The sequence below is a fragment of the Myotis brandtii genome, unplaced genomic scaffold (genome assembly GCF_000412655.1).
Source record: "Myotis brandtii unplaced genomic scaffold, ASM41265v1 scaffold390, whole genome shotgun sequence".
NCBI lineage: Eukaryota > Metazoa > Chordata > Mammalia > Chiroptera > Vespertilionidae > Myotis > Myotis brandtii.
Window position 1 is genome coordinate 714,231 of NW_005364954.1, and position 26,239 is coordinate 740,469.

A 26,239-nucleotide genomic window follows, 5' to 3' on the forward strand; every position below is an offset into this window, starting at 1 on the left:
ACCCCCCCCCCCCGCCCCACATCAACTGTGCCCTCTGGAGCTTATTCTGTGTCAACAAAACCTGGACAATTCCAATAGCTTCTTAAGTACACTCCGTGGTTCCTCTCTTGGCCTCCTGTAATCTCTTCTACTCAGCTGAACAAAGAAAGGGGAAGGAAAGGAAGGATACACATTGCCTCTCTTTAGGAAAATTCCCAGGAAGCGCCATACAACACTTTCCTTCCCAGAACTAAGTCACATGACCTCATCTAGCTGCAAGGGAGGCTGGAAAATGTAGTCTTTATTCTGCAGAGCCCCATTCCTAGTTAAAATCAGGGGTGCTGTTCCTAGTGAGAAAGGGGAAGCAGATCATGGGGAATGAATGCAATCTCTGCCATAGGAAACCTCTGAAATTACCTTTCAAGTGATGTGTGAAGGGAGAGTTTGGGTTGGCTGGCTGGAACATCGGGGAGTAGCAACCAAGGCAGAGGGGCCAGCACATTAAAAAAACTCCCGAGATGAGCTTTAAAAAATGCACAGGCCATTTGAGTAACTGAAGTCCCGTACAGCTGGACTGTTGGAATCAAGGAGAGTGGCTGCTACAAGCAGACAAACTGCTGACAGCCAGACCTGTTGCTAATGTTACATTTTCCGAACAATTGAGCTTATACTCTTCACTACTGCTGGGTTATGTGTTTTACAGAATAACGTGCTAAGTGAAGTGCTGGAAATAAAAGTGACCAAGTAACTCTGACACAGTGATTCTGCACAGCATGGGAGTCACACCGAGGACGTGGCCTCAGGGTGTAGCTGAGAGGCCTAGGGCTTTACAATCCTGCCTCTCCAGCCCGTGGCCTCTTTCCCAGCGGTGGCAGCTTCTCGGAGCCTCTGTTTCCTCATCTGTGAAATGGAGGGGATAAATAATGGGCAGGCCCAGCTGGTGTGGCTCCGTGGTTGAGGGTCAACCTATGGACCAGGAGGTCACGGTTCCATTCCCGGTCAGGGCACATGCCCAGGTTGCGGGCTCGATCCCCAGGAGGCAGCCGATCAATGATTCTCTCTCATCATTGATGTTTCTATCTCTCTCTCCCTTCCTCTCTTTCTAAAATCAATTAAAAAATATTTTTAGAAAAATAAAATAAAATAACATAATGGGCAGTATCTCAGCATTTCCCAAGGTGATGGAAAGGTGGAGGGAGAAGAAAAAAGATGGCTGGGGAATAGGAGACAAGACTGTTTAAAACTGAAGGACTAGCATGCATGTTGGAGAAGGGGAGACAAATACAGCATTTAGTTCTCCATGAATATTTCCAATAAAATGGAAAGGAAAACTTTAACCACCAGATGTCTCTGTCTCTGCACCAATGCTCATTTTGTGTCTATAATTTACCTTAAGATCCGCACCTTTAAGCAATGTAAACAAATTATGAGCACATTATAGGTGTCTGTTGACATTTTTAAATCAACGTCGACATTTCATTGTTCAGCTACCAAAATAAGTGTGTCATGGGAAATTATAATAATGATGAAATTTGCTTTTGGTAATGGGATGAAGCTACCTATAAAGTATTGCTAAAGATGTCATCTTTTTTTTCCTCCTTCTTCTTCCCAAAATGGATTATTCCTTAGACTTGACTTCTCTTTGAAAGATGATGAGAAACGCAACCAGATCATCCTGGACCTGGCTGTGTACAGGTAAAGACATTTCATTGTGCATTTATGTAACGGCACTTCCACCTGTTTTCATTCCCAGTTGCGACCTCTTGAGTTGTGACACATTTTGAAATGAAACTTGGTTTGATATAAAACAGTACCCACTCCTCTCCCAGCACTTCTCTCTACCCCCCCCCCCCCCCACACACACACTTTTTGATTTCTACCTGACAAACTATAAATTTACTTGTATTTTTAAAAATCTACGGTCAAGGCAAGAACTTTGTTTTGTTTGTTTGTTTCCCCCTTCTTATGTCTCCAGCACCTAAAACAGTGCCTGGTACCTGGTGGGAATTCAGTAAGTACAGGAATGAATGAATGAATGAATGAATGCTGATGATGGGAGTCAACATTTGTACACATGAATTATAGTACAGGTCTTCCTCTTTTTTTAAAAAAATATATTTCTTTATTGATTTCAGAGAGGAAGGGAGAAGGAGAGAGATAGAAACATCAATGATGAGAGAGAATCATTGATTGGCTGCCTCCTGCACACCCCACACTGGGGATGGAGCCCGCAACCCAGGCATGTGCCCTTGGCCAGAATCAAACCTGGGACCCTTCAGTCCACAGGCCAATGCTCTATCCACTGAGCCAAGCCAGCTGGGACGGTCTTCCTCTTCTTAAGGACTTTTTTACTTGCTCTCTTTTATTCAGTCTCTCATCCCGGTGAACCAGGAGGGCTTATTACCCTGGAGTTACCCAGGAAGGGGTACATTTTCAGAGAGTGAGAGAAAGCCAGCGATCTGAGCACTGAAAATCCAGGGATGAGAAGCACTGAGGTCGGCGTAGGACGGGCAGGAGGGTGTTTGAGGCAGAGAAAAGCAGCGCACGCAAAGACCTCACCGCTCGGGCCAGGTGGACACACCTTCCGAGGCCCTAAGCATGAGAAAGAATATGCCATCCACTCATGTGGCAGGTATTGAACCTGAAGTTTTAGGAGACCTTGACTCTACCTTTTAGTACCAGGATTTTGTAAAAATAAAATGACGTTTTATGAACACTAACTGTGTTTATAGGCAACATGCATGTATCTTCATAGCTATCTTAGGGAATAGGCACTATTTTTGTCTTGATTTTACAGATGAGGAGGCTGAGCTTAGAAAGGTGAAGGAATGTGGTCCCAGGTACTAACACAGGAAGGCGTGGAGCCCTCCCTCACAAGTGTGTGTGCCTGAACCTTGTGCCTGTAACCCCGGGGTTCCCCACCTGCCTGAATGTGTCTGATTTTTGAATCATCACTGGATTTTCTACTACTCACAATCAGTATTTTAAAATATATAAGTAGCCCGGCCAGTGTGGCTCAGTGGTTGAGTGTTAACCTATGAACCAGAAGGTCACGGTTCGATTTCCAGTTAGGACACGTGCCCAGGTTGCGGGCTTGATCCCCAGTAGGGGGTGTGCAGGAGGCAGCAGATCAATGATTCTCTCTCATCACTGATGTTTTTCTCCTTTCTTCTCTGAAAAAAAAAATATGTGTGTGTGTGTGTGTGTATACACACACACACACAATATATATAACTATAGTGTTTGGCTAAAGGAGAGGTGAAATCTACATCTTCCATTTGCCCAGAAAGTCAAGGAGAATAATTGCCAGCCGATCCCAGGGTCTCTGCCATAGACTCTGCTCACTCAGCAGGCCGTGCCTTCCAGGGAAGCAAAGCCCACGGGGGAGATGCTATCGGGGCAGCTGCAGGGCACCGCCAGGGATGCAGAGCAGCTAAGGAAGCGGGGCCGGGGTTGCAGGCCCCAAGCAGAGTGCAGTCAGCATCCCTGGCTATTCATGTCAGTCTTAGGGGCTTAAAATAAAATATTCACGAAAGACCACGGCAAGCCGGTTTTTGCAAGCCTCTGACGGTTCAGACCTCTGATACTTTTGGGTTAGGGGCAGTCAATGCCAAGTGTACTCATGGGCCTAAAAACGGAATTGCTGATACGTTGCATTTCCTTTGGTCTGAGGATTAACTCAAAGCTAATTTTTTAAGGCCTGTTTAGCATGGACATTTTAAACTCTCTCCATTTAAAGGGGTCCCCTAAGTGAGGGTTTGTATTTGTAAATTTGTTTGCAAACTTAATGTTCTTGGAAACTCACAAGACTGAGTGTGTTTCATGTGTTGAATTTTCAAGGTACATGGATACCTCTCTGATCAATGTTGACGTGCAGCCAACTTACGTGCGAGTAACGGTCAAGGGAAAGGTGAGGATGCCCTGTGGACTGGCTCCGTCTCCAAAGCCTACCCTTGGACTATGCTAGTTGCCTGAACTTTTTTAAAAGTAATATTAAAATGGAAAAGGGGAAAGCCAATCAGAGAGCTGTTTCTTAGGCACGTGACTCTGCCAGGGGAGGGGTATTTAGCAGGAATGCTTGCTGACCGCTGTGTGGCTGGATAAATTAATATGTTTATCCTGTGTCTGTTGCGTGGGTACTTTGTCCAAGGCTGACTTTTATATATGTCGTAGGCTACACTTGAAATTATATTTAAATAATATGCCCATTTTAAATTTAAATTGCCAGTGCTTTCCATTCTTGGTAAGTGTAGTTTCATCATTTTTGAAAGAGGAGTCTGTGCTAATTCTGATCATTCATCCGAGGTCGCTCAAAGACTTTAAAATGGAAACATGTTCACGTCTTATGACAGTGATTTTTATCCGCAAGTTCTTTATCAGCCACATTAACAAAAATGGACCGATGAGTGTTTCCTTTGATTTTGATTGATGATTGTTCTTTAGACTGACTGTTCATTAAAATAGGTAAAACAGGTCATGCATGTCAAGCACAGCCCATGTATTAGTGTTCTTCTAGTCAATCTAAGCTCGTCTTTAAAAATTGAATGTGGAGTCGTAAACTTGTCATGAAAATACCTCCTCAAGCAACTACTCTCCCATGTCAGATGCCCTTGCTCTCTGACACCTGGTGTTAACTTTCAGCCATTTCAGCTCGTCCTTCCGGCAGAGGTCAAACCTGACAGCAGCTCTGCTAGAAGGTCTCAGACGACAGGGCACCTGGTCGTCTGCATGCCCAAGGTGGGTGACGGCACCGGGGTCCGCTTCACGTCCGGGTATGTTGGTTCCCGCGGGTACTTGACCTGCCAGGGCTGAGTAGGACTTCTGATCCAGGTTCTTCTGGCTGAGAAAGCCCGAAAGGCTATTCCCAGCAGCTCTGGTGGGAGAACAAAGACCCCAGAGAACAGAGAGTGGGACTGGGATGGGGCAGGGCCCAGGGTAACTGGTCCTGCCAGGAGTTCTTGTCTCCCGGCAGCCGGCCCTGCCTCTGCAGACCAGAGCATGGGTGGGAGTTGGCCTTTGTAAATCGCAAGGTTCTTCGAGCAAGTCTGTTACCAGGTGGTCAGTACTTTCCTTACCCATAACCGTGAGAGGAGATGCTGTCAGCCTTGGTATGTGTTTAAATTCCAAACATTGAGCTTACCATGTTTGTGACTTGGGGCAAATGATGAATCTTTCTAGGCCTCTCTGTCCTAATTAATGCTTAAGAGAGACGATACACACAGCATTCACGTATCGTGAGCACTCAATAGATATTGCTAGTGTTATTTTTCATATCATGTGTATGATACGGACAAGATATTATTTTAACTAAAACTCCTTTTTGCCTACTTTTTGGGGGGAGGGTTGGCATAGATGTACTTCTGCTATGAATCAGAGAAAGAGACAAAGAGCTCTCTCCTGTCGCCGCGGGCAACAGGTCCTCTGGTTGGTTCAGCCAGCTGTGTCTATAGTTCAGTCCTGGACAGGTGACCCGATCTCTGGCCAAAGATATGGCAGCGCTTTGTTGAGTTTCCATTTGGTTACTGTCACCTCATGGCATGAGCTGGGATGGCAGCGCTTTGTTGAGTTTCCATTGTTTTCCATTTGGTTACTGTCACCTCATGGCATGAGCTGGGGGTGGGTCAGCTTTGCCCAAGTCGCTCGGGTCAAAGGGGAAGAATAGATAAGCCAGTTAACGTGGGGTTTGGCTTGTGAAGAAGAGAAGGAGATGGCCGGGCATGACTGCCGCTGCGAGTCTGCCCTTGATTGACCAGGGAGACTTCGATAATGACCTAATAATCCTTCATTTTCCCGGAGCCAGTTTTGCCACAGATTGATTATGGATAATCTATGTATTTTCACTCTGAGGCAATAAAACAGCAAGTATAATTTGTTGTCGAGCAAAAAAATAAATACAACTGGAAGAATCTCATTGTCCTTGGTGACGGCAGGGAATTAAGGAAATGTATGCTAATTAGAATATCCTATAGGGAAATGGAAGAGATCACTTAATTACCTCAGGACTTTGATGTAGGCATTTGTATAACACTATGATCAGCAGGGGTGTGTGTGTGTGTGTGTGTGTGTGTGTGTGTGTGTGTGTGTTTGGGGGAAACTTCCATTCTGACTGAGAAGCCAAAGACTAAATGGCAGCTGCTACTTCCTAAAAGGAGATCATGGTTCCTGTGCTATCGCAGGGGGCGGGTAGCTGATCCGAAGCCTTTGCTGCCGCTGCTAATGCATCTTTCAAATAAACACAGCATCCTATTTCCATGAGTCTTTCGGTGTTTAGATCTGTAAATTTTCCATGTTCAATACACCTGAAAACCATAAAAGTTCCATATCCAATAATGTATGTTTTCCATTTATTACTCTTACTTTATGTCTCTCAGAAGTTTTTTTGTAGTTTTCTTCTCTAGAGCTGCTACATATTCGCAGGTACCATACGTACAGTTTGGGTTCCCATTTTGAGTGGGAATTCCCGCATTACATTTTCCTAGAGTTTATGCTTGGCCTTCCGTATATTTTCTTAAGTGTGAGGTCAGACTGAGTTATACCCCTGTAAACAGTCTCCCCATCAGCGGCCGGGGAGTGTGGGGCACCTGACCTCCCAGGCCAGCCTAACCGGACTTCACTGAGCATTTACGTTCACTAAGGGGCTTGCGTTAAGTCATTAAATTAAACTCCCATCTAGGCCCTCGACAGACAATTATAGGGACACTCCAGGAATATGCTCCATGATGTCCTGTGGGAGTTCTTGCAGAATAATTAACCGAGATTAAGGAAGTTGCCATGTGAACGGAACAGCAAAATATATTTACAGCTCCAGTGGGTGGACATATTGCTCGGTTCTGCTCCAGTGAGCACAGAGGTGAAGGTCAATGTGAAGGTCACTGTTACAGGCCATGACTCTAAAAAACACAGCCTCAGATGCCCTTCTCCTTATCGGTTGGACATCCATTTCTCAGGACGTTTTACTCAGAGAGACTTGCCTGTGCCCATCCTGAACTCACCTCTAGTCTCTGGGTGATCATTTCAGTGAGGGCTTGCTGGGTCGTCCTGTTCCATTCATACTTCCACTCTTTTCTAGAACACTCCTCCTCCCAAAACTTCCAGAAGCAGCAGGTTAACTTCCACAGACTTCATCCCTCTTGTCTTCCCCTGCTAGGCCTTCCTTCCAGACTCTACGAATGAGCTGGCTGTGATCCATCCAAACCCCTCAAGTGCGTGTGGGCTCCTGTTTCCACTGGCTTTGGAGAGGCCACGGTCCCCTCCGACAGCCCCCTGTTCTCTCAGCTGCTGGTCGCGTTTCCCCTCTGCATCTTACAATAGGAAACATGCTGAGCCATCTTCCTTCCTAACAACAGAGCACAATGAAAACGCCCCCCTCCACTTACTGCCCTGATCTGCTTTACAGCAGAACTCTTAGCACAGACATTTATGTCTGCTTGCTGGTCCTTTCTCCTGGCCAGGCCTCTGAGAGTTGGCCAGCCTAGTGACTGAATTCTGGGACCCTTCTCTTCTCCATGTACATTCATTCCCCGCATAATCTCTTCTAATCTAAGGATTTTAAATAACACCTCTAGATCTCCATCATCTGCTAGTTGCCAACTAGAGAATCAGGAATAGCAAACACAATGAGGAAAAATTCTCAACCTTCCTCATGCCGCGACCCTTTAATACAGTTCCTCATGTTGTGGTGACCCCCAACCATAAAATTATTTTCGTTGCTACTTCATAACTGTAATTTTGCTACTGTTATGAATCGTAATGTAAATATCTGATATGCAGGATGTATTTTCATTGTTTGTGACCCACAGGTTGAGAACCGCTACGTATTTTTAAAACATCTCAGTAGTATCAGTACCTACGAAGATAGTGAGCAGTTACCGCCCACTGATCCCGAAGGAATGGCCGAGGGAATAAACCATGTTTTCAGTGACTACGCAGGGATGAGAAGAAAAGAGTCACATTTCAGAGGCTGCCATGGATAGGGGTTCTAGAAACCTCCCCCACTTGGCGATATGACTGAAGGGTCATGACCTGGGGTCGGGGGGGAGGTAATGAGAGGACACCCGATCCTCAGAAGGTCTTGCAGCCTGTCTAAATGGTTCCCAAACTGGGCCTTGACTTGAATGAAGGTGGTCTTGGGTGAGTACCACCCACCCACACATGCCTCACAAACCCAGTGAGGAAGTAAACATCGCCATGGACTCAAATTTTTTGATAGATAAGTAGATAGATAGATAGATAGATAGATAATAGATAGATAAGCAGATAGATAATTGTTTTTTTCAAATAGTCCACAGCACACACAGTTCAGCTAGGCGCTCCCTGAGACATGAGTGGGAGCCAGGAGAAACTCAGTCAGTGTTTGGGAGTCTGGTTATACCAGGTTGTTCCCTTCCTCCTGAGAGTCCCACGGTTGTTGCAGGGTTAGATTGTGAGACACAGGCTGTAAAACACTGTTTTAACTTGAGGTCACCCAGAAGCGGAACCTACTGTAGAGCTGTGAGTGCGGCAGTCTGTTTGGTCAGTGAGGGGATGCTGGTCGGGAGCAGGGAAGGGAAACAGCCACTAGGCAGTGTCCTACTGAGCCAGCAGCTCTAGGGTGCAGATCGCACACCTCGGGACCCCTCTGCCCAAGGGGCGATGGGGCTGGGATGGGGCACACCAGGCCCAGGCTCTGTGGCTGATGGCTGCTCCTGCTGTGGGGGTGCTGGGGTGGGGGAGGGGTGGTATAAACGTCCCAGCACTTCCGCCCTGTGGCTGGCGTGGACCAAGCAGGATGGTCATGTGGACGGAGGACATTTCCAACCGAGACTCTCTGGGGAGACTGTCAAAGGATGTTTTCTCTTCTTTTTAAACATCATTATCACCCTTGGTGCTCGTCCTAACTTCCTCAGACATTTTCCGTTTTAGGCCGCGTTGTGGGTGTCAGATGAGATTGCACTTTACAAGCATGAAAGAATTTTGAAGGACCTATTGTTAGTTAGACATGTTCTACTTTTACTTCAAAGTCTTGTAACTGTCAATATTGATTTCACATAGAAAGATCAGTAATCGTGCCTTTTAAAAATTTCCTCCGACAACTTGGGTAACTTTGGAATCAAAGCTAGTATTTTTATGTTTGTTTGTTTTTTCAAAATTTACATTTTCTTTGCTGCTATGTATGTACTTATTTGAGATAGAATATACTTCAGAAATGTTTGACTTATATAGGTATTCTTATCTGTTCAAAGAGTTTATATATATAAATGTAGTCTAATGCCAGAGGGAAATAAAAATGTCTTATAGATTCTGAAGTTTTATATTAATACTAGAGGCCCAGTACAAAAAATTCATGCACTCGAGGGGGAGGGGGGGGGAAGTCCCTCAGCCCGGCCTGCGCCCGCTTGCAGTCCGGGAGCCCTCTGGGGATATAGGCCCCCTGGGAGTGGGCCTAAGCCATCAGTCAGACATCTTTAGTGCTGCCGTGGAGGCAGGAGAGGCTCCCGCCACTGCCGCTGTGCTTGCCAGCTGTGAGCCCGGCTTCTGGCTGAGTGGTGCTCCCCCTGTGGGAGTGCACTGACCATCAAGGGGCAGCTCCTGCATTGAGTGTCTGCCCCCTGGTGGTCAGTGCACATCATAGTGACCAGTCATTCCCCTGTTTGGTTGATTTGCATAATAGCTTTTTATTATATAGGATTACTGTTATAGGAATCTGAACTTTGTATATTCAAATGTTCAATATCAGAATTATGGGTAACTAACCAATCAACAGAAACACCAGAGATATGTAAGCAGGTGGACAGTTTATGTGACCCGCCGCCTCTGGAGCTGCTACGAGATTGGTGGAAGCAGCCGCCATTTCAGTGTAGGGCGGGCCCGTGGCTGAGGGCCCTCCCACTAACTGATCCTGCTCCCCCACCCGCCCATCAGACCATGGGCCTATGTCAAGGCCACTGGTATCTAATGGGCGTAGGCAGTGCGGAAGTTTTACGAAGAAAATAAGGGGGAGACATTTTTAGAAACTGCTTCTGAGGCATGGGCGAAGACGTCGGATGTGCACACCAAACAAAATGCTGATACACCGTAAATAAATTATACGGGAGGCATTAATACCAGGCGAGGGAATTGCTTCGTCTGTTGGGTTGTCCCAATGTGGAAGTGGGGTGCTAGAACTCAGAAATAGAAAGCTTTCTGCAACATCATGAACAACTTTAGACAATGAATGAATTATTAATCAAGCAATTAAAATATTTATTCAATTTACCAAAGATTTATTAAGAAGCTGGCATGAAGAAAGTGCTGTGGGAATTGCTGTGGGGGGAACAGTGAGTGACACTGGGCTCCTTGGTCCTTCTTCCTGCCTTTTCCCTGTTGACTCCCCTGATCGTCATCCCCGCAGGCCCAGGTCTGCCCTCGCCCCGTCCGTTCCTACGCCCCAGTGTCGAGCAGGCTCAGCAAATATGTCTGATTACACCCCGTTTTCTTTGCCCAGTCACTCTTTTCATTTGCCACCAGCAAGTCTTCATCTGAAATGGAGTGATGTCGGCCCTTTCTCATTCAACTTCACACAAATAACTCTGACGTTGAACCATGTGAAATCACCGCTGTGTGGGTCAAAAATGACCAGGTGCTGGTCATTTCTGCAGTTCAACCTCAACATCAGGAAGAAAAGCCATGTCTCTGTCCCTGGCATCTGTTCACCGGCTTTTTACACGGCTCACCCGGCCTCGGCGTCTCGCGTCCGCAGCTCTCAGAGTTGGTGAAGCAGCCACACACATGGCGGTCAAGTGAACAGAGACCATGTCCGCGCAGGGTGCTGCCCAACAGGTAATGCGACCTCATCCCCGGGCACTATTTCAGCAAAGGCCTGGCAGTCACCTGTCAGGAAAGGTCGGAAGGGACTGCGCCCTCTGCAGGACAGTCAGCGGTACGGCTCTGCGCGTGGTCAAGTGATGCTTGACATCCTGAAAACACTCATCTGTACCCGCATGCCTCTCCCACAACCCACTCTTCAAGTAGCTGCTTACATGTCTCTCTGTGGATTCAGGAAGCCATTAGTCCCACGTTACCTAATGTATTAAACAGACTGTATTTTGGTCCTCCCAGCGTTTCCATTAGTTGCTTCTGAGCATGCTTAGCACAAATGAAGGAGATGCTTGGTGTTAATGAACATGGCTTCCCAGAGGAGGAGCAGCCCTACGCGGAGCCCGAGGTCATTGCCCGGAGCGCCGAGCCCACGGTCCTCCGCTCGGGAGCAGGAGTCTCTCACCAGCAGAGTTTTACCTGCGGTTCATGTGAACGTGGGTGTCAGCATCTCGCACAGGGCTGAGCTCTCAGTCCCTCCTAACTTTTCAGCTTAAAGGGACCTTTGAAACTAACTGAGCTGAAAATAGCTTTTAAAAAGAAGGGACACATTTAGATTCTGGTGCACAGCAAATTCTCTGCGAAGAAAGTCCCACATTTGTGATTCTGTTTGCATTTCCATAAACACAGAGGATCTTCGTCTGAGCTTATTACGTGACAAGATACAGTGTTAGAAATGGGTGTTTTAAGACGCTAATTATGCCCGTGCTCCCGTTCTTGTTGGTGCATTTACAATCCGAACAGATACAAAACTTGGACCTTGGGCTCAAGAGCCTTCTTCTTAAAGTTGATATTCTTTTCTGTAATACCTACTTTTATTACACAGTCTTATAATTTACTTAATCCTACCAACTTTAAGAAGAAATTCAACATATCTTTTAAAAATATTTTCCCTTTTTATTGAATTTATTGGGATGACACTGGTTATCAAAATGATGCAGGTTTCAGGTGCACAACTCTACAACACATCATCTGTCCACTGCGTTGTGTGCTCACCCCAAGTCAAGTCTCCTTCCATCACCATTTATCCCCCTTTTCCCTCCCCGCAGACACCACACTGTTGTCCGTGTCTATGAGTTTTTTCTCTTTTTTCCTCTATCCCTCCACCCCCAACAGCTGTCAGCCTTCTCTCTATCTATGATTTTGTCTGTATTTTGCTTGTTAGTTTATTTTGTTCATCAGATTCCACATATGAGTGAGATCATATGGTACTTGTCTTTCTCTGTCTGACTTATTTCGCTTAGCATAATACTCTCAGGTCCATCCATGCTGCCACAAGGGGTAAGAGCTCCTTTTTTTGGCTGCATAGTATTCCATGGTGTAAATGTACCACCGCTTTTTTATCCACTCATCTACTGATGGGCACTTGGGCTGCTTCCAGCTCTTGGCTATTGGAAGTAATGCTGCAATAAATTTTCACTAACCTTGGCCTCACTCATGTAATTAAAATGTGTCCCTCACCTGTCAGAGGCATGACCTGCTCACCAGGGAGATGTGCCCAGTGAATGAAGCATTCCCCCGCCACAGAGAAGCTGCTGATGAGGGCGGAGAGAGCAATGGACACTCGGATCTCTCTCTCCCTTGAAAAGAAAGGGTGGAAGCCCCCACCTTGGCCAGGGGACCAAGGCAACAGGAGGCCAGTTTTCAAATTCCTTCTCTCCGCCTACACGCAATCCCTGTCTCATGGGGACACGGGGAGCCGGGGGGGTTAAGTAAGTGAAATGTGTAAACTGCCTGACTCGCACAGCAGCGTGGCCCGGCATGCTGTCGGGGCTGACATGCACCCGCACGGCCTCCCTGTCCCTCCCTCGGCGAGCTTCCTGAGGGCGGGTCCTGGGTCTGAACAGCTGTCCTGGATGCTTGTTGGATCGGATCGATCGGTTTTAGTGTGGAGACCTCCCATGCGCAGCACTGAGGTCATTTAGTGAAAAAGGAAGCGGTAACATCACAGAATTTTTCAGACCAGGGAGGGACCTTGGAGATCACATCTAATTCTTTCATTTCTCAGAGGAAGAGACCGGAGCCCAATGAGCTGGGAAGATGGGGACTTGCAGTCCTGGCTGCCGTGTGCTCAGGGCGGTGTGTCAGTCCCATCTGGGTCCCCAACACTCCCCGAGGGCCGGGCCTGCTGCTGGCGCTCAGGAAACTCATTAGTAAACGAACTCACTCGCCGCATCCCCGGGCATGTCCTTTGAAACATAGCTGTGGCCTTACAAGACTATTGTGAACAGATCTATTCTGTTTTATACCTTCCAGGCCACATAGAGAGTGTAAAGTGAGACTCTGCCATGGACTGTGTAGTGAAAATTAAAGCGCTTTAGCATCTTAAGATATATCCATATTCATGTGTAATATGTTAAAAGACATGACAGAGCGTAACACACCACTTAGCGTGTGCTGTATTTTCATTCCAGGTGGGAGAAGTGATCACAGGGGGCCCGCGAGCGCCCTTGTCTGTGCGGAGTACCTTGGACAGCAGCAGGGAGCACACAGGCGAAAGGTACCGCCTCCTGGGCTGTCTGTGGCTTCATCATCTCATTCTCTTCCCTCTCAAGGGCCGCTAGGAGCACCTCTCAAAGAGATGCAATTATTTAAAGTTTCAAAGTGAGTCATACCAGAAAGGTTAGTTCCCAAAACTTAGACTCGTGATGGGCAAGGCCCTGGGTCCCCGAAAACAAATTGGTGTCCCTGTAGGTCCTGATTTCTTGCGATAATACGAATGGTGGTGTTGGCAGCGACACTGCGGGCGTTTCCTGAGCCCTTGCTCTGTGCCAACACGTGAACCCGCACGAGCTGTGTCCTCAGTTCACAGATGGGGAGCGTGAGGGAGAGGGAGATTGTGTCACCATGCGGTGCTGGGACGCTGCTGAGCCTGCTGCTGGTGCTGCGCACACTGCCTGCCTTGGATGGTCCACATGTCACCCCATGGAGTCCGACCTCTCAGGCTGCCGGGGCCAGAGGCCCCATCGTGTCTCTTCCTGTGAGAGGTCATCATCTAGCCTTCACTTAAGCTTCGTGCCACCGGGACCTTCACCCTCTCGAGAGAACGTCCACCCCTTTTGATTCCGAAAACAAATCGGTGTCCCTGTAGGTCCCGATTTCTTGCGATAATACGAATGGTGGTGTCGGCAGCGACACTGCGAGCGTTTCCTGAGCCCTTGCTCTGTGCCAACACGTGAACCCGCACGAGCTGTGTCCTCAGTTCACAGATGGGGAGCGTGAGGGAGAGGGAGATTGTGTCACCATGCGGTGCTGGGACGCTGCTGAGCCTGCTGCTGGTGCTGCGCACACTGCCTGCCTTGGATGGTCCACATGTCACCCCATGGAGTCCGACCTCTCAGGCTGCCGGGGCCAGAGGCCTCATCATCATCATCTAGCCTTCGCTTAAGCATCGTCCCACCGGGACCTTCACCCTCTCGAGAGAACGTCCACCCCTTTTGAGTATTTCCTGGTGTTGGCAAGCCTCTCTGATCCCTCACTGAAGACTCCGGCTCTGCCCCCTGGGGACCCTCAAACAAAGCCCACCGCCCCCCCTCCAGGCAGGGATGCCCCTTACAGTATTTCAGACAAAGCTCTCATTATTTCCCAATTCCTCCTCAGAATGAACACCCCAATTCTTTCAACTTTCCTTCTACTTGCCATGATTCCAGACTCCTGCGGGCCAGATGGCAGAGTCTGTTTTGAACCCCTGCACACTATCTTGGTGACACCAATGTCTATGCTGGAATTATCACCCTATAAACACCTGAGCAGGGGCTGTATTGATCTCTTGCATCATACAAGCAGACTTCATTTCTCAGAGGAAGAGACCAGAGCCCAATGAGCTGGGAGGACGGGGACTCGTGGTCCCGGCTTAGAGCACTTTCCGTGGCAGCACGTTCGCAGGGCGCTCCTCAGGGCGGTGTGTCAGTCCCATCTGGGTCCCCAACAATAGGAGTGCGTGCATTCAAAGACCGCTGTCGGAGGTTTGCAGGGGTTTTCTAACACGGGGTTGGTTTGAACAGGTATGGCATTCAGTTCCTCCTGGAAAGTGCGGAGCTGTTGCTAGCCTTGGAGACCCACTCGTGTGTCCCAGCCGTGATTTCCATTTCAGATACACGTGTAGCCGACAGAGACTCATGGGCACTGTGACTGTCATGGATACTCACGGTCATAATTAACCCCCAACAGCATCAACACGGCATCAACATGTAAAGATCGGAACCTCATTTGGGAGGGATCGGGTCGTGACGGGAAGCCCAGTCGCGCAAGCAGTTGGGAGCCGATTTTACTCCCAGGAAACCCGGCATCACTGTGATCCCACTCGGTGACCGGAGAGGTCTTTGTGCCATTCTTCCCAGTAGCACCTCCGATGTTATTTTCATCTTGATTAGTAAGAATTGATCCCCTCGTGGCCATACCTGGTGTGTGGTGCTCCTGAGCCACCGACAAGCTTCATTACCCACATTGCCCTGGGCCCTGGCCCGTCCCAAAGGTACTCGGCCAGGAAGCCCTGGCATGCGCTCTGGGGCAGACCCGAAGGCACTGCCAGCGGGGAACCACTTGACTCTAAATTCAAGGTTGAGGGTTTTTAACCACCAGCTGCCATGGAAACCACCAGATCTTGTGGAAATGTCAGCGTGTGGTGACAACTCAGCTCTCCTCAGTCCCGCTGGGCCAGCCTCCTCTCAGCCCCGGGGGGTGGGCTCACTTCTTATTCCCTCCTGCAGGAGAGGAGCCCTCTGAGACCCCACCCTCGCCCTGTAAGACTGCCCACCTGGCCCGTGGAAATGTCAGCTGTGGTGACAACTCAGCTCTCCTCAGTCCCGCTGGACCCTCCTCCTCTCAGCCCCGGCGGGGGGCCGCTCAGGACCTTGGCCTCTGTCCCCGGTCTCCATGGGGTCAGCGTGACCAAGCACAGCCTCAGGGCCCAGCAGATGCCCTCGGGGCAAAAGTGGCTTCAGGATCTGCTTCCCTCTCTGGGCTCCTGTATCCACTAAGTTCTGATCTCGGGAAGTTCCTTGTTGTCAGGTTCTTCATGACCTCTAGAAAGATTTCAGCTGGAAATGGGAGACTTTGGGCCTAATATGCCAGCCCGCATATCGCTATTCTTATGCTCTTTAATAGACGGAATCAATCTTTGATGGTTTTACGCCTAGTAATACTTCTTTTTTTTTGCTTCCTTTTTTGGTAATAAGTATATCAATTTTGTCTTCCAGTTATTCTTACTAGACTTAGCGGTTCTGCTTCTGGCAGCCAGGTGGTGGGTAAGACCACGCCGGGCACCTGGGCTTCAGGCCCCGGGCTCTGAGGAGGAAGCAGCAGGGAGAAGAGCCGCCGCCTCTTTCTGTGGGGATGAGTGCGGCCCTCGCGCCCCAGGCCTGGCTGCTCGCTGTTCCTTACCCAGAGCGTCCTGAGTAATTAAAGTCCTGCCTGCCAGTCAGCCCTCGGCCTCCGAGGCGGGAGAGCGGCAGATAACCCGTCCAGGCTGAGCTCACCCTCTATTACTGAGACCGGAAGTTGTGGCCCAGGAGACACGCTGGCAGCGAGAGAGGCTGCTTTTCCACAAAGTCAAGGACAACGCAATCATAATAGATGATTTGGGTGTTTACTTAATTAAGCCACTGATATCATAGCCTTTTCAATAAGAATCTAGTAATTAAAAAGTAGAACGCTATTTAATAATGGCTTTAAATATTTTTTAAAGATTTTCTTTGAGAGAGAGAGAGAGGGAGAGAGAGAGAAAGACAGAAACATAGATGTGAGAGCGAAACGTCGATTGGCTGCCTCCTGCATGCCGCCTATTGGGGATCAAGCCAATAACCCAGACATGGGCCCTGATCGGGCATCAAACTGGCAACCTTTCAGTGCACGGACGATGTTCAACCTACTGAGCCACATCAGTCAGGGCTAATAATGACTTTAATGTGGGTCCCTGAAAACTATAACTTCCTGCATAGTTTATAGTGTACAATCAAGGTCTTACTACACTGTTGGATGTAGTTACCAGGGGACCTGTCTGCACAGACCACTGGATGGCTGGTGTCTAGAATATAGTAGACACTTAGCGTATATCTATGGAATAACTGACTAGATCCGTGGTCGGCAAACTGCGGCTCGCGAGCCACATGCGGCTCTTTGGCCCCTTGAGTGTGGCTCTTCCTAAGCCTTAGGAGTACCCTAATTAAGTTAATAACAGTGTCTGCATGGACCCCTGGATGGCTGGTGTCTAGAACATAGTAGGCACTTAGCATTTATCTATGGAATAACTGACTAGATGAATGGTGCAGTGATTCCAAAATAATTTGACTGATCGGCAAAATCACCAGGGGAACTTTATATAAATACTGCTCACTGGGCCCAACCCCAGGCCTATGGAATCGAAATGGCCAGAAAAGCAGCCCAGCGAGCTGTATTATCTAGACCAGGGGTGGGGAACCTTTTCTCTGCCAACGGCCATTTGGATGTTTATAACATCATTCGTGCACCATACAAAATGATCAGCTTAAAAACTGGCCTGCTGTATTTGGTCAAACATTTAATCAACTCACCCCTGATGCCTTGGCCGGGCCAGGCCAAATGATTTTACGGGCATGATACGGCCCGCGGGCCAGACGTTTCCCACCCCTGATCTAGAGTTTTCACTGACTCTTACAATGGGAATCCCTGGCCAGTGGGGCTTCTGTCCTGTGTTTCGCTACAGCTGCTGCTGGGAGCTCCGGGTGTGGGCAGGAGGAGCAGGTTCTCCTGGGAGAGGAACGTGGTGGGCGGAGCTCGGCTAAGCACCTGAACTTGTCCCGTAAACGCTCCTACCGAACCACTGCAGGTTGGGTTGTCTGACCCAGCAGGTCCATGAGCCTTAGTAGCGACACTCAGGAGTAAGACCCGCCTGGAGTGATTCCGCTGTGATCCCGGCTGTGGGAAGCAGGCTTTGACTTAGGTAAGCAGACCTCGGACCAGCTGACCACGCCGCAGCTGCCTGGGCCTTCGCACAGCCCGGTAGCACTTGTTCACACCCCATTACTCCAAGGTCATGCTCGTGCTTCTACAAGGCCCCAAGCCACAGGAAACCAGGCACAGCCTCTGATCGGCGTTGCTATGCTGCAGGGGTAGTACCTACCATGTTTGCTGCAGAAATGAATGTGCGAGTTGAATCTGTTTGTGATTGAATTTTAAACGATGTTCCGATTTCCCTTGGCCTTTTTTTTGTTGTTCTAGAAGCAGACAAACTGAGAAACTCGAGGTGGATCCCAGCAAGCACTCGTTCCCCGACGTGGCTAACATAGTCGGAGGGAAAACACCCGCACCCAGAAGAGTCCGACCCGAACCCAAAGTCATGCCACATGAGGAAGATCCAGGTTTTGAAGATGACCCGGAAGTGCCCCCGCTGATCTGACACGTCAGGCTGCAGTGACTGGGACCCCCTCCCAGGACCCAGCTTTGCTCAGCGCGGAGAGTGTATGCGTCTCGCTTGTGGGACACACACAGAGCTATTTACCAACATCACCACCCCAGTGTCGTAGCTCCCACTTGCTGCAGTAATATTTTTAACCCACTTTAAAATGAACAGTGTACCTTAAATGTGCTATAACCCACTATTTGTCTAGAATAAAGTGTTTGCTAGTGGAAATGAATGTTCAGTAAATCATAGAACTAACCTAATGCAAATATTCCTTAAACAACCAGAACACATGGTGTTATGGACCGAATGTGTTCCCCACCCCCCAGTTCCCATGTTGAAACCCTAATCCCACTGAGGTCGTGTTTGGAGGTGGTTAGGTCAGATGAGGTCATGAGGATGGGCCCCCTGGTGGGATTAGTGTCCTTAGAAAAGAGGAACCCCAGCTCGATTTCTCTCTCCCCCCTCTTCTCTCTCTTCACCTCGTGAGGATGCTGAGAAGACAGCTGTCTGCACATCAGGAAGGACTTCACAGGAACCGCACCAGCCGCACCTTGAACTTAGACGTCCAGCCTCCAGAACCGTGAGAAACTGTTTCTATTGTTCAGGCACCACCCAGTCTATGGTATTGTGTTACGGCAACCTAAGCATCTGCTGTATTAACATGCCCCCCCCCCCCAATATGAATGCCCCCTTTGCCGGTTGCCTAGAGGACAAATCTCGGCCCCAACCTGTTGTGAGGTCACAGCTCCCACCACTGCCCCCTGGGCACCAAGCTGCCCCCCACACGGAAGTCGCCACCCTTCCTGCCAGTGCACGCAGCCCTCAGAGGGTGGGGCTGTGTGTTCCCAGGGCTGGGTGAGCCTCTCAGGGTGATGGGAGCAGCGTGTGCTGCCAAGGCCCAGGGCCGGGTGGGGGCCCTGCTGGAGGGAGACCGTGAAACCAAACCCTGCCTCCCACTAAGCTCAACACATCAAGGTTATTTTTTAAAAAATATAATTTTTATTGATTTCAGAGAGGAAGGGAGAGGGAGAGAGAGATAGAAACATCAACAATGAGAGAGAATCACTGATGGGCTGCTTCCTGCATGTCCCCCACTGGGGTGGAGCCCACACCCCAGGCATGTGCGCTGATGGGAATCAAGCCGTGAGCTCTGGTTCGTAGGTGGGCGTGAGCCATGCCGGTTGACACTACAAGGTTATTTTTAGGGCTGAGTGTGAAGGTGAGCCTCTAGATCCCCTTGCCTGGGCCTTCGTAAAGGGGAACCCTGTCTGTCTGAGCCTTTGCCGAGGTGGGTTTGCACAGTGAGCCAAAAGGTGCAGCGTTGTCTCCCACTCGGGACCCGACTCGAATTTCCCTGCCTGAGCCCATCTGCTGACAAAGAAGGGACAGCTTGTGTCCCAGACACTCCTGGGGAGCTCTCCGCGTGCCAGTGCTCCTCTACCCAGCCTGCCCGCGCCTCGGGGCACATCCTCTCCTCCAGGCGCCTGTCTCTGATCTCTGCCAGGGCCCTGACCACGCAGCACGCCTGCCGATTGCACGTGACCTTTACCTGGAGGCCCACGACCTCGGGGGAACGCACTTCTGCAGGGGAAGCCCTTCCTCCCGGCCCTCAGGGTGTGCGGCGGCTGGTAGCACCAGACTAGAAGTGACAGCACCTTTTCCCTCTCTAGCCCGTCTACCCGCCGGCAGACGATGGCCACCCCCCAGCATGTAGTTGACAGTGAGCGCAGTGATGGAGCCACCTGCCACCGTGGCCGGCCTTCCGCACATGCGGGCTGTCCAGGAAGGTGTGAGGAATTCTCTCCCGGGTCGGGGGCTCAGCCAGCCTTGCCCCAGTGGGTGAAGATATGGACCTGCCCCCGCCCCTTAACTACCATCCCAGGGGCGTCACATCCTAGGACTTGAGAGAGGCCCTGTGCACTCACACTCTTTCCAGAACGCCCTTTTCCATGTCCTGTCTTATTAACTCTCTTTCCAATGCGATACTGTGATCTATCCGACACCATACTGATTCATAAGAAAACTACAAAATTCCATACATGTACATCAGCAAGATTAAACCCTTACCTCCAATGACATGTGAAGAATCCCAAACTCTCTCCCTGCATGAAAACATTTGCAGTGACTCTAGTTTCTCACCTGCTGTGTCTCTTTAAATCAACCCCTTACTCTTCCCCCCTATTAACCAGCCAGGTTGCTAAGCTGGTGTTAACACCACCGTGCAGGGGTGTTAAAGTGTCCCCAAATTAATAATAGCGCCTCCACAGCTCCTAGGCTTGTGTGAGATCGCCTGCCCGAGTGCTACCTGAGCGCAGTTAGCACCCCCTCCGCGCTGGCTTCCGACCAGTGGGGACTCAGCAGAAGAGTCAGCGGGGCGGCATCAGCCACAGCAAATCCTGTGCTCGGAGAAGGTGGGGCCTTCGTGCCCACGGCGTCCTTGCCACCCTCTGCTCCCCTTGGTTGCACTCTCCCCTGCGCATTCAGCCGCTGGCACTCAGGGCCCCAGGCTTCCAGGACTACTTGTTCCCCCTCTGGGATTGTTCTGTCCAGGGCTCGCCCCTTACACAGAGCGCATTGCTTCTCCAGGCAATGGGTAGATCAGTTGTGAGTTGTTGGGGCAACTCCCTGGCACCAAGGACGCTACCCTGCTGCCTTCAGTGCTGCGTCTAAGCTCCCAGGAACCCCCACGCCAGGTGGATGAGGAGCTGGGTGAGGGGTGTCAGCATAAGGAAGCTCAGTGGAGCCTCCTAGTGGAGTTTCCTCCAGGTGCATCTGGAGGCAGCCCCGCCTGTGCTGAGCCCTGCCTGCAACGTGAGGTTTCTCCCCGGGATAAACACCAGTGATTCCCAAAGCGGCCAGTCTTGATCTTTAAAAAGGTTTACAAGGACTAATCATCTTATTTGAGATTAAATCTACTTGTTCGTCTGTTCATAAAACAGAGCAAACTCGGGCCAGGCCTGTCTGTCCCACAACCAGAAACAGCCTCATCGACACCAGAGAGGCACCAGGTAATGGAAGGGCAGGTGGTAGCTGAGGGAAGGACTGAGGTGAAAATAGAAAGTCCTAGAAGACGCAGGTTCCCACAAAGATGGGGCACATCCTTGTTTGCCACTTAGGAGCAGTGTGATCTTGGGAGTTCTATCCACCCGCCTTGGGCCTCAGTTTCCTCATCTGTAAAATACGGTTTGTAATAATACTGATCTCATGGAGTTGGTTAAGTGCATGTGATGCTGCCGGTACATAATAATCATACCAATAACTGTTAATTACCAAGATGATGATGATGATGATAGTGGTGGTGATGATGGTGGTGGTGGTGGTATTGGTGATGATGATGATGATGGCATGATGATGGTGGTGATGGTGATGGTGATGATAGTGGTGGTGATGTTGATGTGATGATGGTGGTGGTGATGATGGTGATGATGATGATGGTGATGGTGGTAGTCATTATTTTGATGACAGAGAAGAGTAATGTATACAACTGAGTGAGTAATGAGAAGTGTGGTATTAGAACTAAATAGAGTCTAGGAACAGGACCGTCCCATATGGACACTTGATCTATAACAAAGGAGAGACTAGAGCGCAGGAGAGAGAGAATGGCTGCTTCAGTGCATGTGCTACATCAGTGACTATCTATATGGGAAAAATGAAGCTTGGCCCCAAGCTCACACAAAACCCAACACATAAACGGTTATTTTTAGATCTGAATGCGCCTCTGGGACAGCGCCACCCTGCTGGGGCCTTCCCAGGCGGTTAATGCAATCTGCCCCCGTTGCTCACCAGCGCACATTTTAATAGTGAGCCAGATAACTATGTCTTCAAAGCGAGAGTAAGGGCAGCTGCTTCCTCTTCCGTTTCCCTCGATCCATGTGGTGAAATCCGTTCCTCTTGTTCCCACGCGGTGAGCAAAGCTCGGGAGAGTCTTGGCAGGAAAGCCACTGTCTCGGCCCCGCCCGCAGCGTGTCTGTGTGGCGGGCCCGTGACCCGGTCCATGCGTGCAGTGGGTGCCTGGTTTCAGAAGCTGTTCCCCAGGACCCATCGTCTCTCACGGCCTCATGAGCACCCAGTGCCAGGGTCTGGATGCGGGTGCAGCCCTTTTCCAGATGGCTCCACACATATGGAGGTGACATTATACTAAAAGGAGACAGGCCATTAATAAACAGACAAACAATAAGAAAGCCAGCCAGCCCCGTGGTGCCAAAGGGATGGAGAAGAGTGAGCAGGAGGGAGGCGCGGACACTGCAAAGGGGCTGCTGTGACATGGTGTGGTCTGGGGGGGTGGCATTGAAGCAAAGAACTCGGGGAGCTGTCAGAGCCAGGCTGGACTGCTTAGGGAAGAGGGATCTGAGTGGGTTAAGGAATCAATGCAAAGGCCCTGTGGTGGGAATGAGCCTAGTTCCTTGGGAGAGTGACCAGGGGCCACATGGCTAGAGAAGGAGGGCAGGTCAGTGAGGGAGATGCCGTGAGGGGGCTGATGGGGCCAGAGGCTGCGGCACTTCACAGAGCTCTGTCACCTCTTTATTCCGCGTGGCATGGCAGTGTGTGGCGGGGAGGACACAGGGGTGGGGCAAGGTGCAAGACTGTTCCCAAAGGCCCACCTTGGCTGCTCCCTAGGGGCGAGGAGAAACGCCAGGGACCTGTTCGAAGTGGTGGTGACAATGCAGAGAGAGGTGGTGCTGGTTTGGATGGGGGGTGGTTGCGGAGGTTGGGAGAAGTGACAGTTCTGCATAGATTTTGAATTTTGAGGAGTGATGCATCAGGATTTGTAGATGGAATGAGTGTGGTTTTTTGGGGAAGAGAGAGAGAGAGAGAGAGAGAGAGAGAGAGAGGCATCCTCAGGTTTGAGGCAACTTGAACTGAGATCTGTGAGAGTGGGAGGGATGGTGGTCTGGGCGGTGGAAGGTGGGTTTGTCCAGGGAGATGCTGAATTGCCAATGCCTACCTTCTGCATAGCCAACAAGGGGCGTTCTAGGCAGACGGGCCCTGGTGTGAGCATGTTTCTGGGACACTCAGCGGCGAGTCTCTCTGACCTCGTTGCCAGCGAAGGACATTCACTTGCAGAGGTTACTACGTCTGACATCCAAGACCAGCTGACGAGCCAGCACTTGAACCCAAATCGGAAACCACCCTTCCGAGCAGAATTCCTCTCCCGCTGAAGAAGGTTTTAGATGTAAAAGAAAATCCTCTGTCTGAGCCAGATCCAGAGCAACCGCCTCCCACTCACTTGAAAAAAAAAAAAGGTGAAATCCCACTTTGGAGCCTCTCGCTGGCTTCGAGCGCAGTCACGCGTCACAGCTCGCCCAGCGAAGTGTTTCTGGCAGGGACACCGGGGGACGGGTCCTCCTCCGGCCCGGGAACCCGCGTGCCTGTGCTTTTCCCACTGGCAGGACTGGGACCTGAGAGCCGGCGAAGACACCTGTGCAGGGAACCCGGGGATGACACAGAAGCTCCATCCGCCTCTCCCACCGAGTCCCTCCCACGGGCTGGGGAATGGATGGATGGTCCCCAGGCCCGCAGCCAAGGGAAAGCGGGGCCGAGAGCCTGGCTCAGGCAGACGGGAGCCTCCAGAGAGGAGGAGAGGCCGGTCCCGCGGGCCTCTGCTGCCGCCACGCTGGCTGGAGAAAGAGCAGGAGACAGGCTCCTGGGGAAGGAGACGCAAGTCCCTATGCGCCATCCATGGAGAGAGTATGAAACGATGCCTCCCCTGCACCCTTAGGAAGAGCATGGAGTGTGACGTGGAAGAGAGGCGAGGAGTGAGCATTACTCGGTGCTTCCTGGGTGCCGTCAGTGGTAAAGGTGCTGCAGCCGGGCCGTGTGCCAACACCAGCGCTGTCCCGCAGCCTCCCCTCCAGGACCTTCATCGCCTCTGTCTCTTTGGACAGGGCAAGCTATTTCCTGCCTCTGCGCCTGTCATGTGCCCTGAAACAGCCACGCCTGTCACATGTGGATTCACCCTTCGAGGAGAGGTTTAAACGTAACCACTTCCAGGAACTTTCCAGGCAAATTGAGGGCCCTCCTCCCACATGCCGACCCGGCGTTGAAAATGTTTCCATTAGGGCAGGTATTTCATCACGTCCTCGTCATCTCTGTGTCAGCACCAGGGACGCCCCAGCAGCCGCCTGGTGAGTCTGCCCCATGACCTTGAGCATCTCCAAGGCTGGACCAGCTCTCACCCACCTTGTATCCTCAGCCCCGAGCAGAGAATCCAGGCTTTCGGGGCCACCACGACCTCAAATATGGCTGGTCACCGTGGTCTGGGGAAAAGGAGTGTGGCGAGCTGCAGCCTCCCACAGGAAGGACACATCAGTTCTATTTTCTGGCCAAAGGAGGTCGCGTGGCTTTGCTCCACTTCACAGGGGCAGGGAAGCGCCACGCTCACATGCCAAGCGGAGAACTGGGCCCTAGCTGGTTTGGCTCAGTGGATAGAGCGTTGGCCTGCGGATTGAAGGGTCCCAGGTTCGATTCCAGTCAGGACACATGCCCAGGTTGCGGGCTCGATCCCCAGTAGGAGGCGTGCAGGAGGCAACTGATCAATGATTCTCTCTCATCATTGATGTTTCTATCTCCCTCTTCCTCTCCCTCTCCCTTCCTCTCAGAAATCCATAGACATGTATATAAATAAAAAAGAACTGGGAATTAGGGCGCACAGTACCAGGGACTGCCCGAGTGGATAAGGCTTTCAGCACTCCTGGAATGGTGGTGTAAGTTTTAAGGATTAGGTAATGCATGCATAAAGTGCTTAGAAAACTGTGAAATGCTGCACGGAAATCATTTCTAAGTTGTCATCAAAGCATAATGTTACAGACGTGCAGACAAAGAAAATGTTAAACCCAACATGAGAGATTGGGGAAGGCTTCGTGGAAATAGCAGCATCTGTAAGATAATTAGAATCTAGACACATGGAAACGGTAGAGCAGGCCTCCCAGGAGGGGGGCAGCAAAGGTCTGGAGAGAGTCCAGGAAGGGGCACATTCGAGGATGGCGTATCTCGGGCAGCCTGCGGAGGAGGCTCTGTGGAAATGGCCTCCCTTGGAGGGAGGAGCTCCAGGGCTGGCTGGGAAATAAAATGCCATCTCAGAAGGAAAGGTGCCCATATGCAAGCACCCAGATGCCACGGACACGGCCCAGCCCCAGCCCACAGTCATGGGGGAGACCGCTGAGCTCATCAGCCTCCGGAGAGCTCATTACACAGGCTGGCACGTGCGTGCCCCCGCCACTCATCCACCCAGACAGAACCGCGGAGATGAGATCATCCCCATCTGAAAAAAAAAAAAAAATCCTCACTTAAACAGCAGAAATGCTCGGCCACCTGCTGTCAGGGAAGCTGCCGCCCTGGAAAAGAGAGAGAGAAAGTCCCCCAAATTAGTGTTGACTCTCTCCCAAGAACCGTCAATATTTTTGGAAGCCCCCAGAGAACAAATGCTTCTTCGAGCCTGGCGAAATCTGCAGCGTTGAAAGAGGCTGACTCCAGGCGGATGGCGGGTGGCCGCTCAGTGCCGTGTTCGGTGGGTGACATCTAAGACAGGCGGTCGGCAGCTTGGGAGGAGGATAACATGCCCCACCCGTCGGCTGTTGAGAACACAGGCAATTTTTTTCCCCCCAGAAAACTCAGAGCAGGATGCATATTACAGGCCTGTGTTCGTATTTGTAATCCAAGTTTTCCACTGACCTGCTCAATAAAGCGGAACCTTCGAATGCTGCCTCCCCCTGTCTTTCCTTTACGGGCGTCTCACGATGTGAACCCATCTTGTTGGCCATTGTATCCATCGGAGTGAAGGCACTCTCCAGTGAGGCTCACGAAGGAGGGCCTATGAAGGGGACTATACTCAGGGGCGTGGGCAAGCGCTGGAGGAGTCCCAAGGACGAGAAATAGTGGGATTGTTACCTTCGCACTTGGTCACTAGCTGCCCCACGACAGACATGATCTTGGGTGCGGCAGCTCAGTCTAACCCTGAAGGGACAAACTACTGGAGGGTGTGTGCTGACCATGCTCCCTGTGACTGGCAGCAAGTTCTTCCTGAGAAAAGCATCCGGACAGTCTGTC

At 50.5% G+C, this 26,239-nt stretch overlaps 1 protein-coding gene across 3 annotated transcripts in view; it reads left to right on the forward strand.

The window, feature by feature from the left end:
- LRRC6 (leucine rich repeat containing 6) overlaps nucleotides 1-24,096 on the forward strand; it is a 40,375-nt gene extending 16,279 nt beyond the window's left edge. The window contains exons 8-13 of one of the 3 annotated variants that reach the window (XR_313962.2): nucleotides 1,609-1,674; nucleotides 3,820-3,889; nucleotides 4,621-4,716; nucleotides 13,227-13,312; nucleotides 18,010-18,773; nucleotides 23,150-24,096. Coding sequence is in view for 1 of the 3 variants with exons in the window: in XM_005872780.2 (XP_005872842.1) it covers nucleotides 1,609-1,674; nucleotides 3,820-3,889; nucleotides 4,621-4,716; nucleotides 13,227-13,312; nucleotides 18,010-18,187 (496 nt within the window). In the remaining 2 variants the exon portion in view is untranslated. Of the gene's footprint in view, nucleotides 1-1,608; nucleotides 1,675-3,819; nucleotides 3,890-4,620; nucleotides 4,717-13,226; nucleotides 13,313-18,009; nucleotides 19,138-23,149 lie in introns of those variants that run through there. The other 2 variants (XR_313963.2, XM_005872780.2) reach the window with 2 other exon arrangements.
- Nucleotides 24,097-26,239: the final 2,143 nt, after the last annotated feature.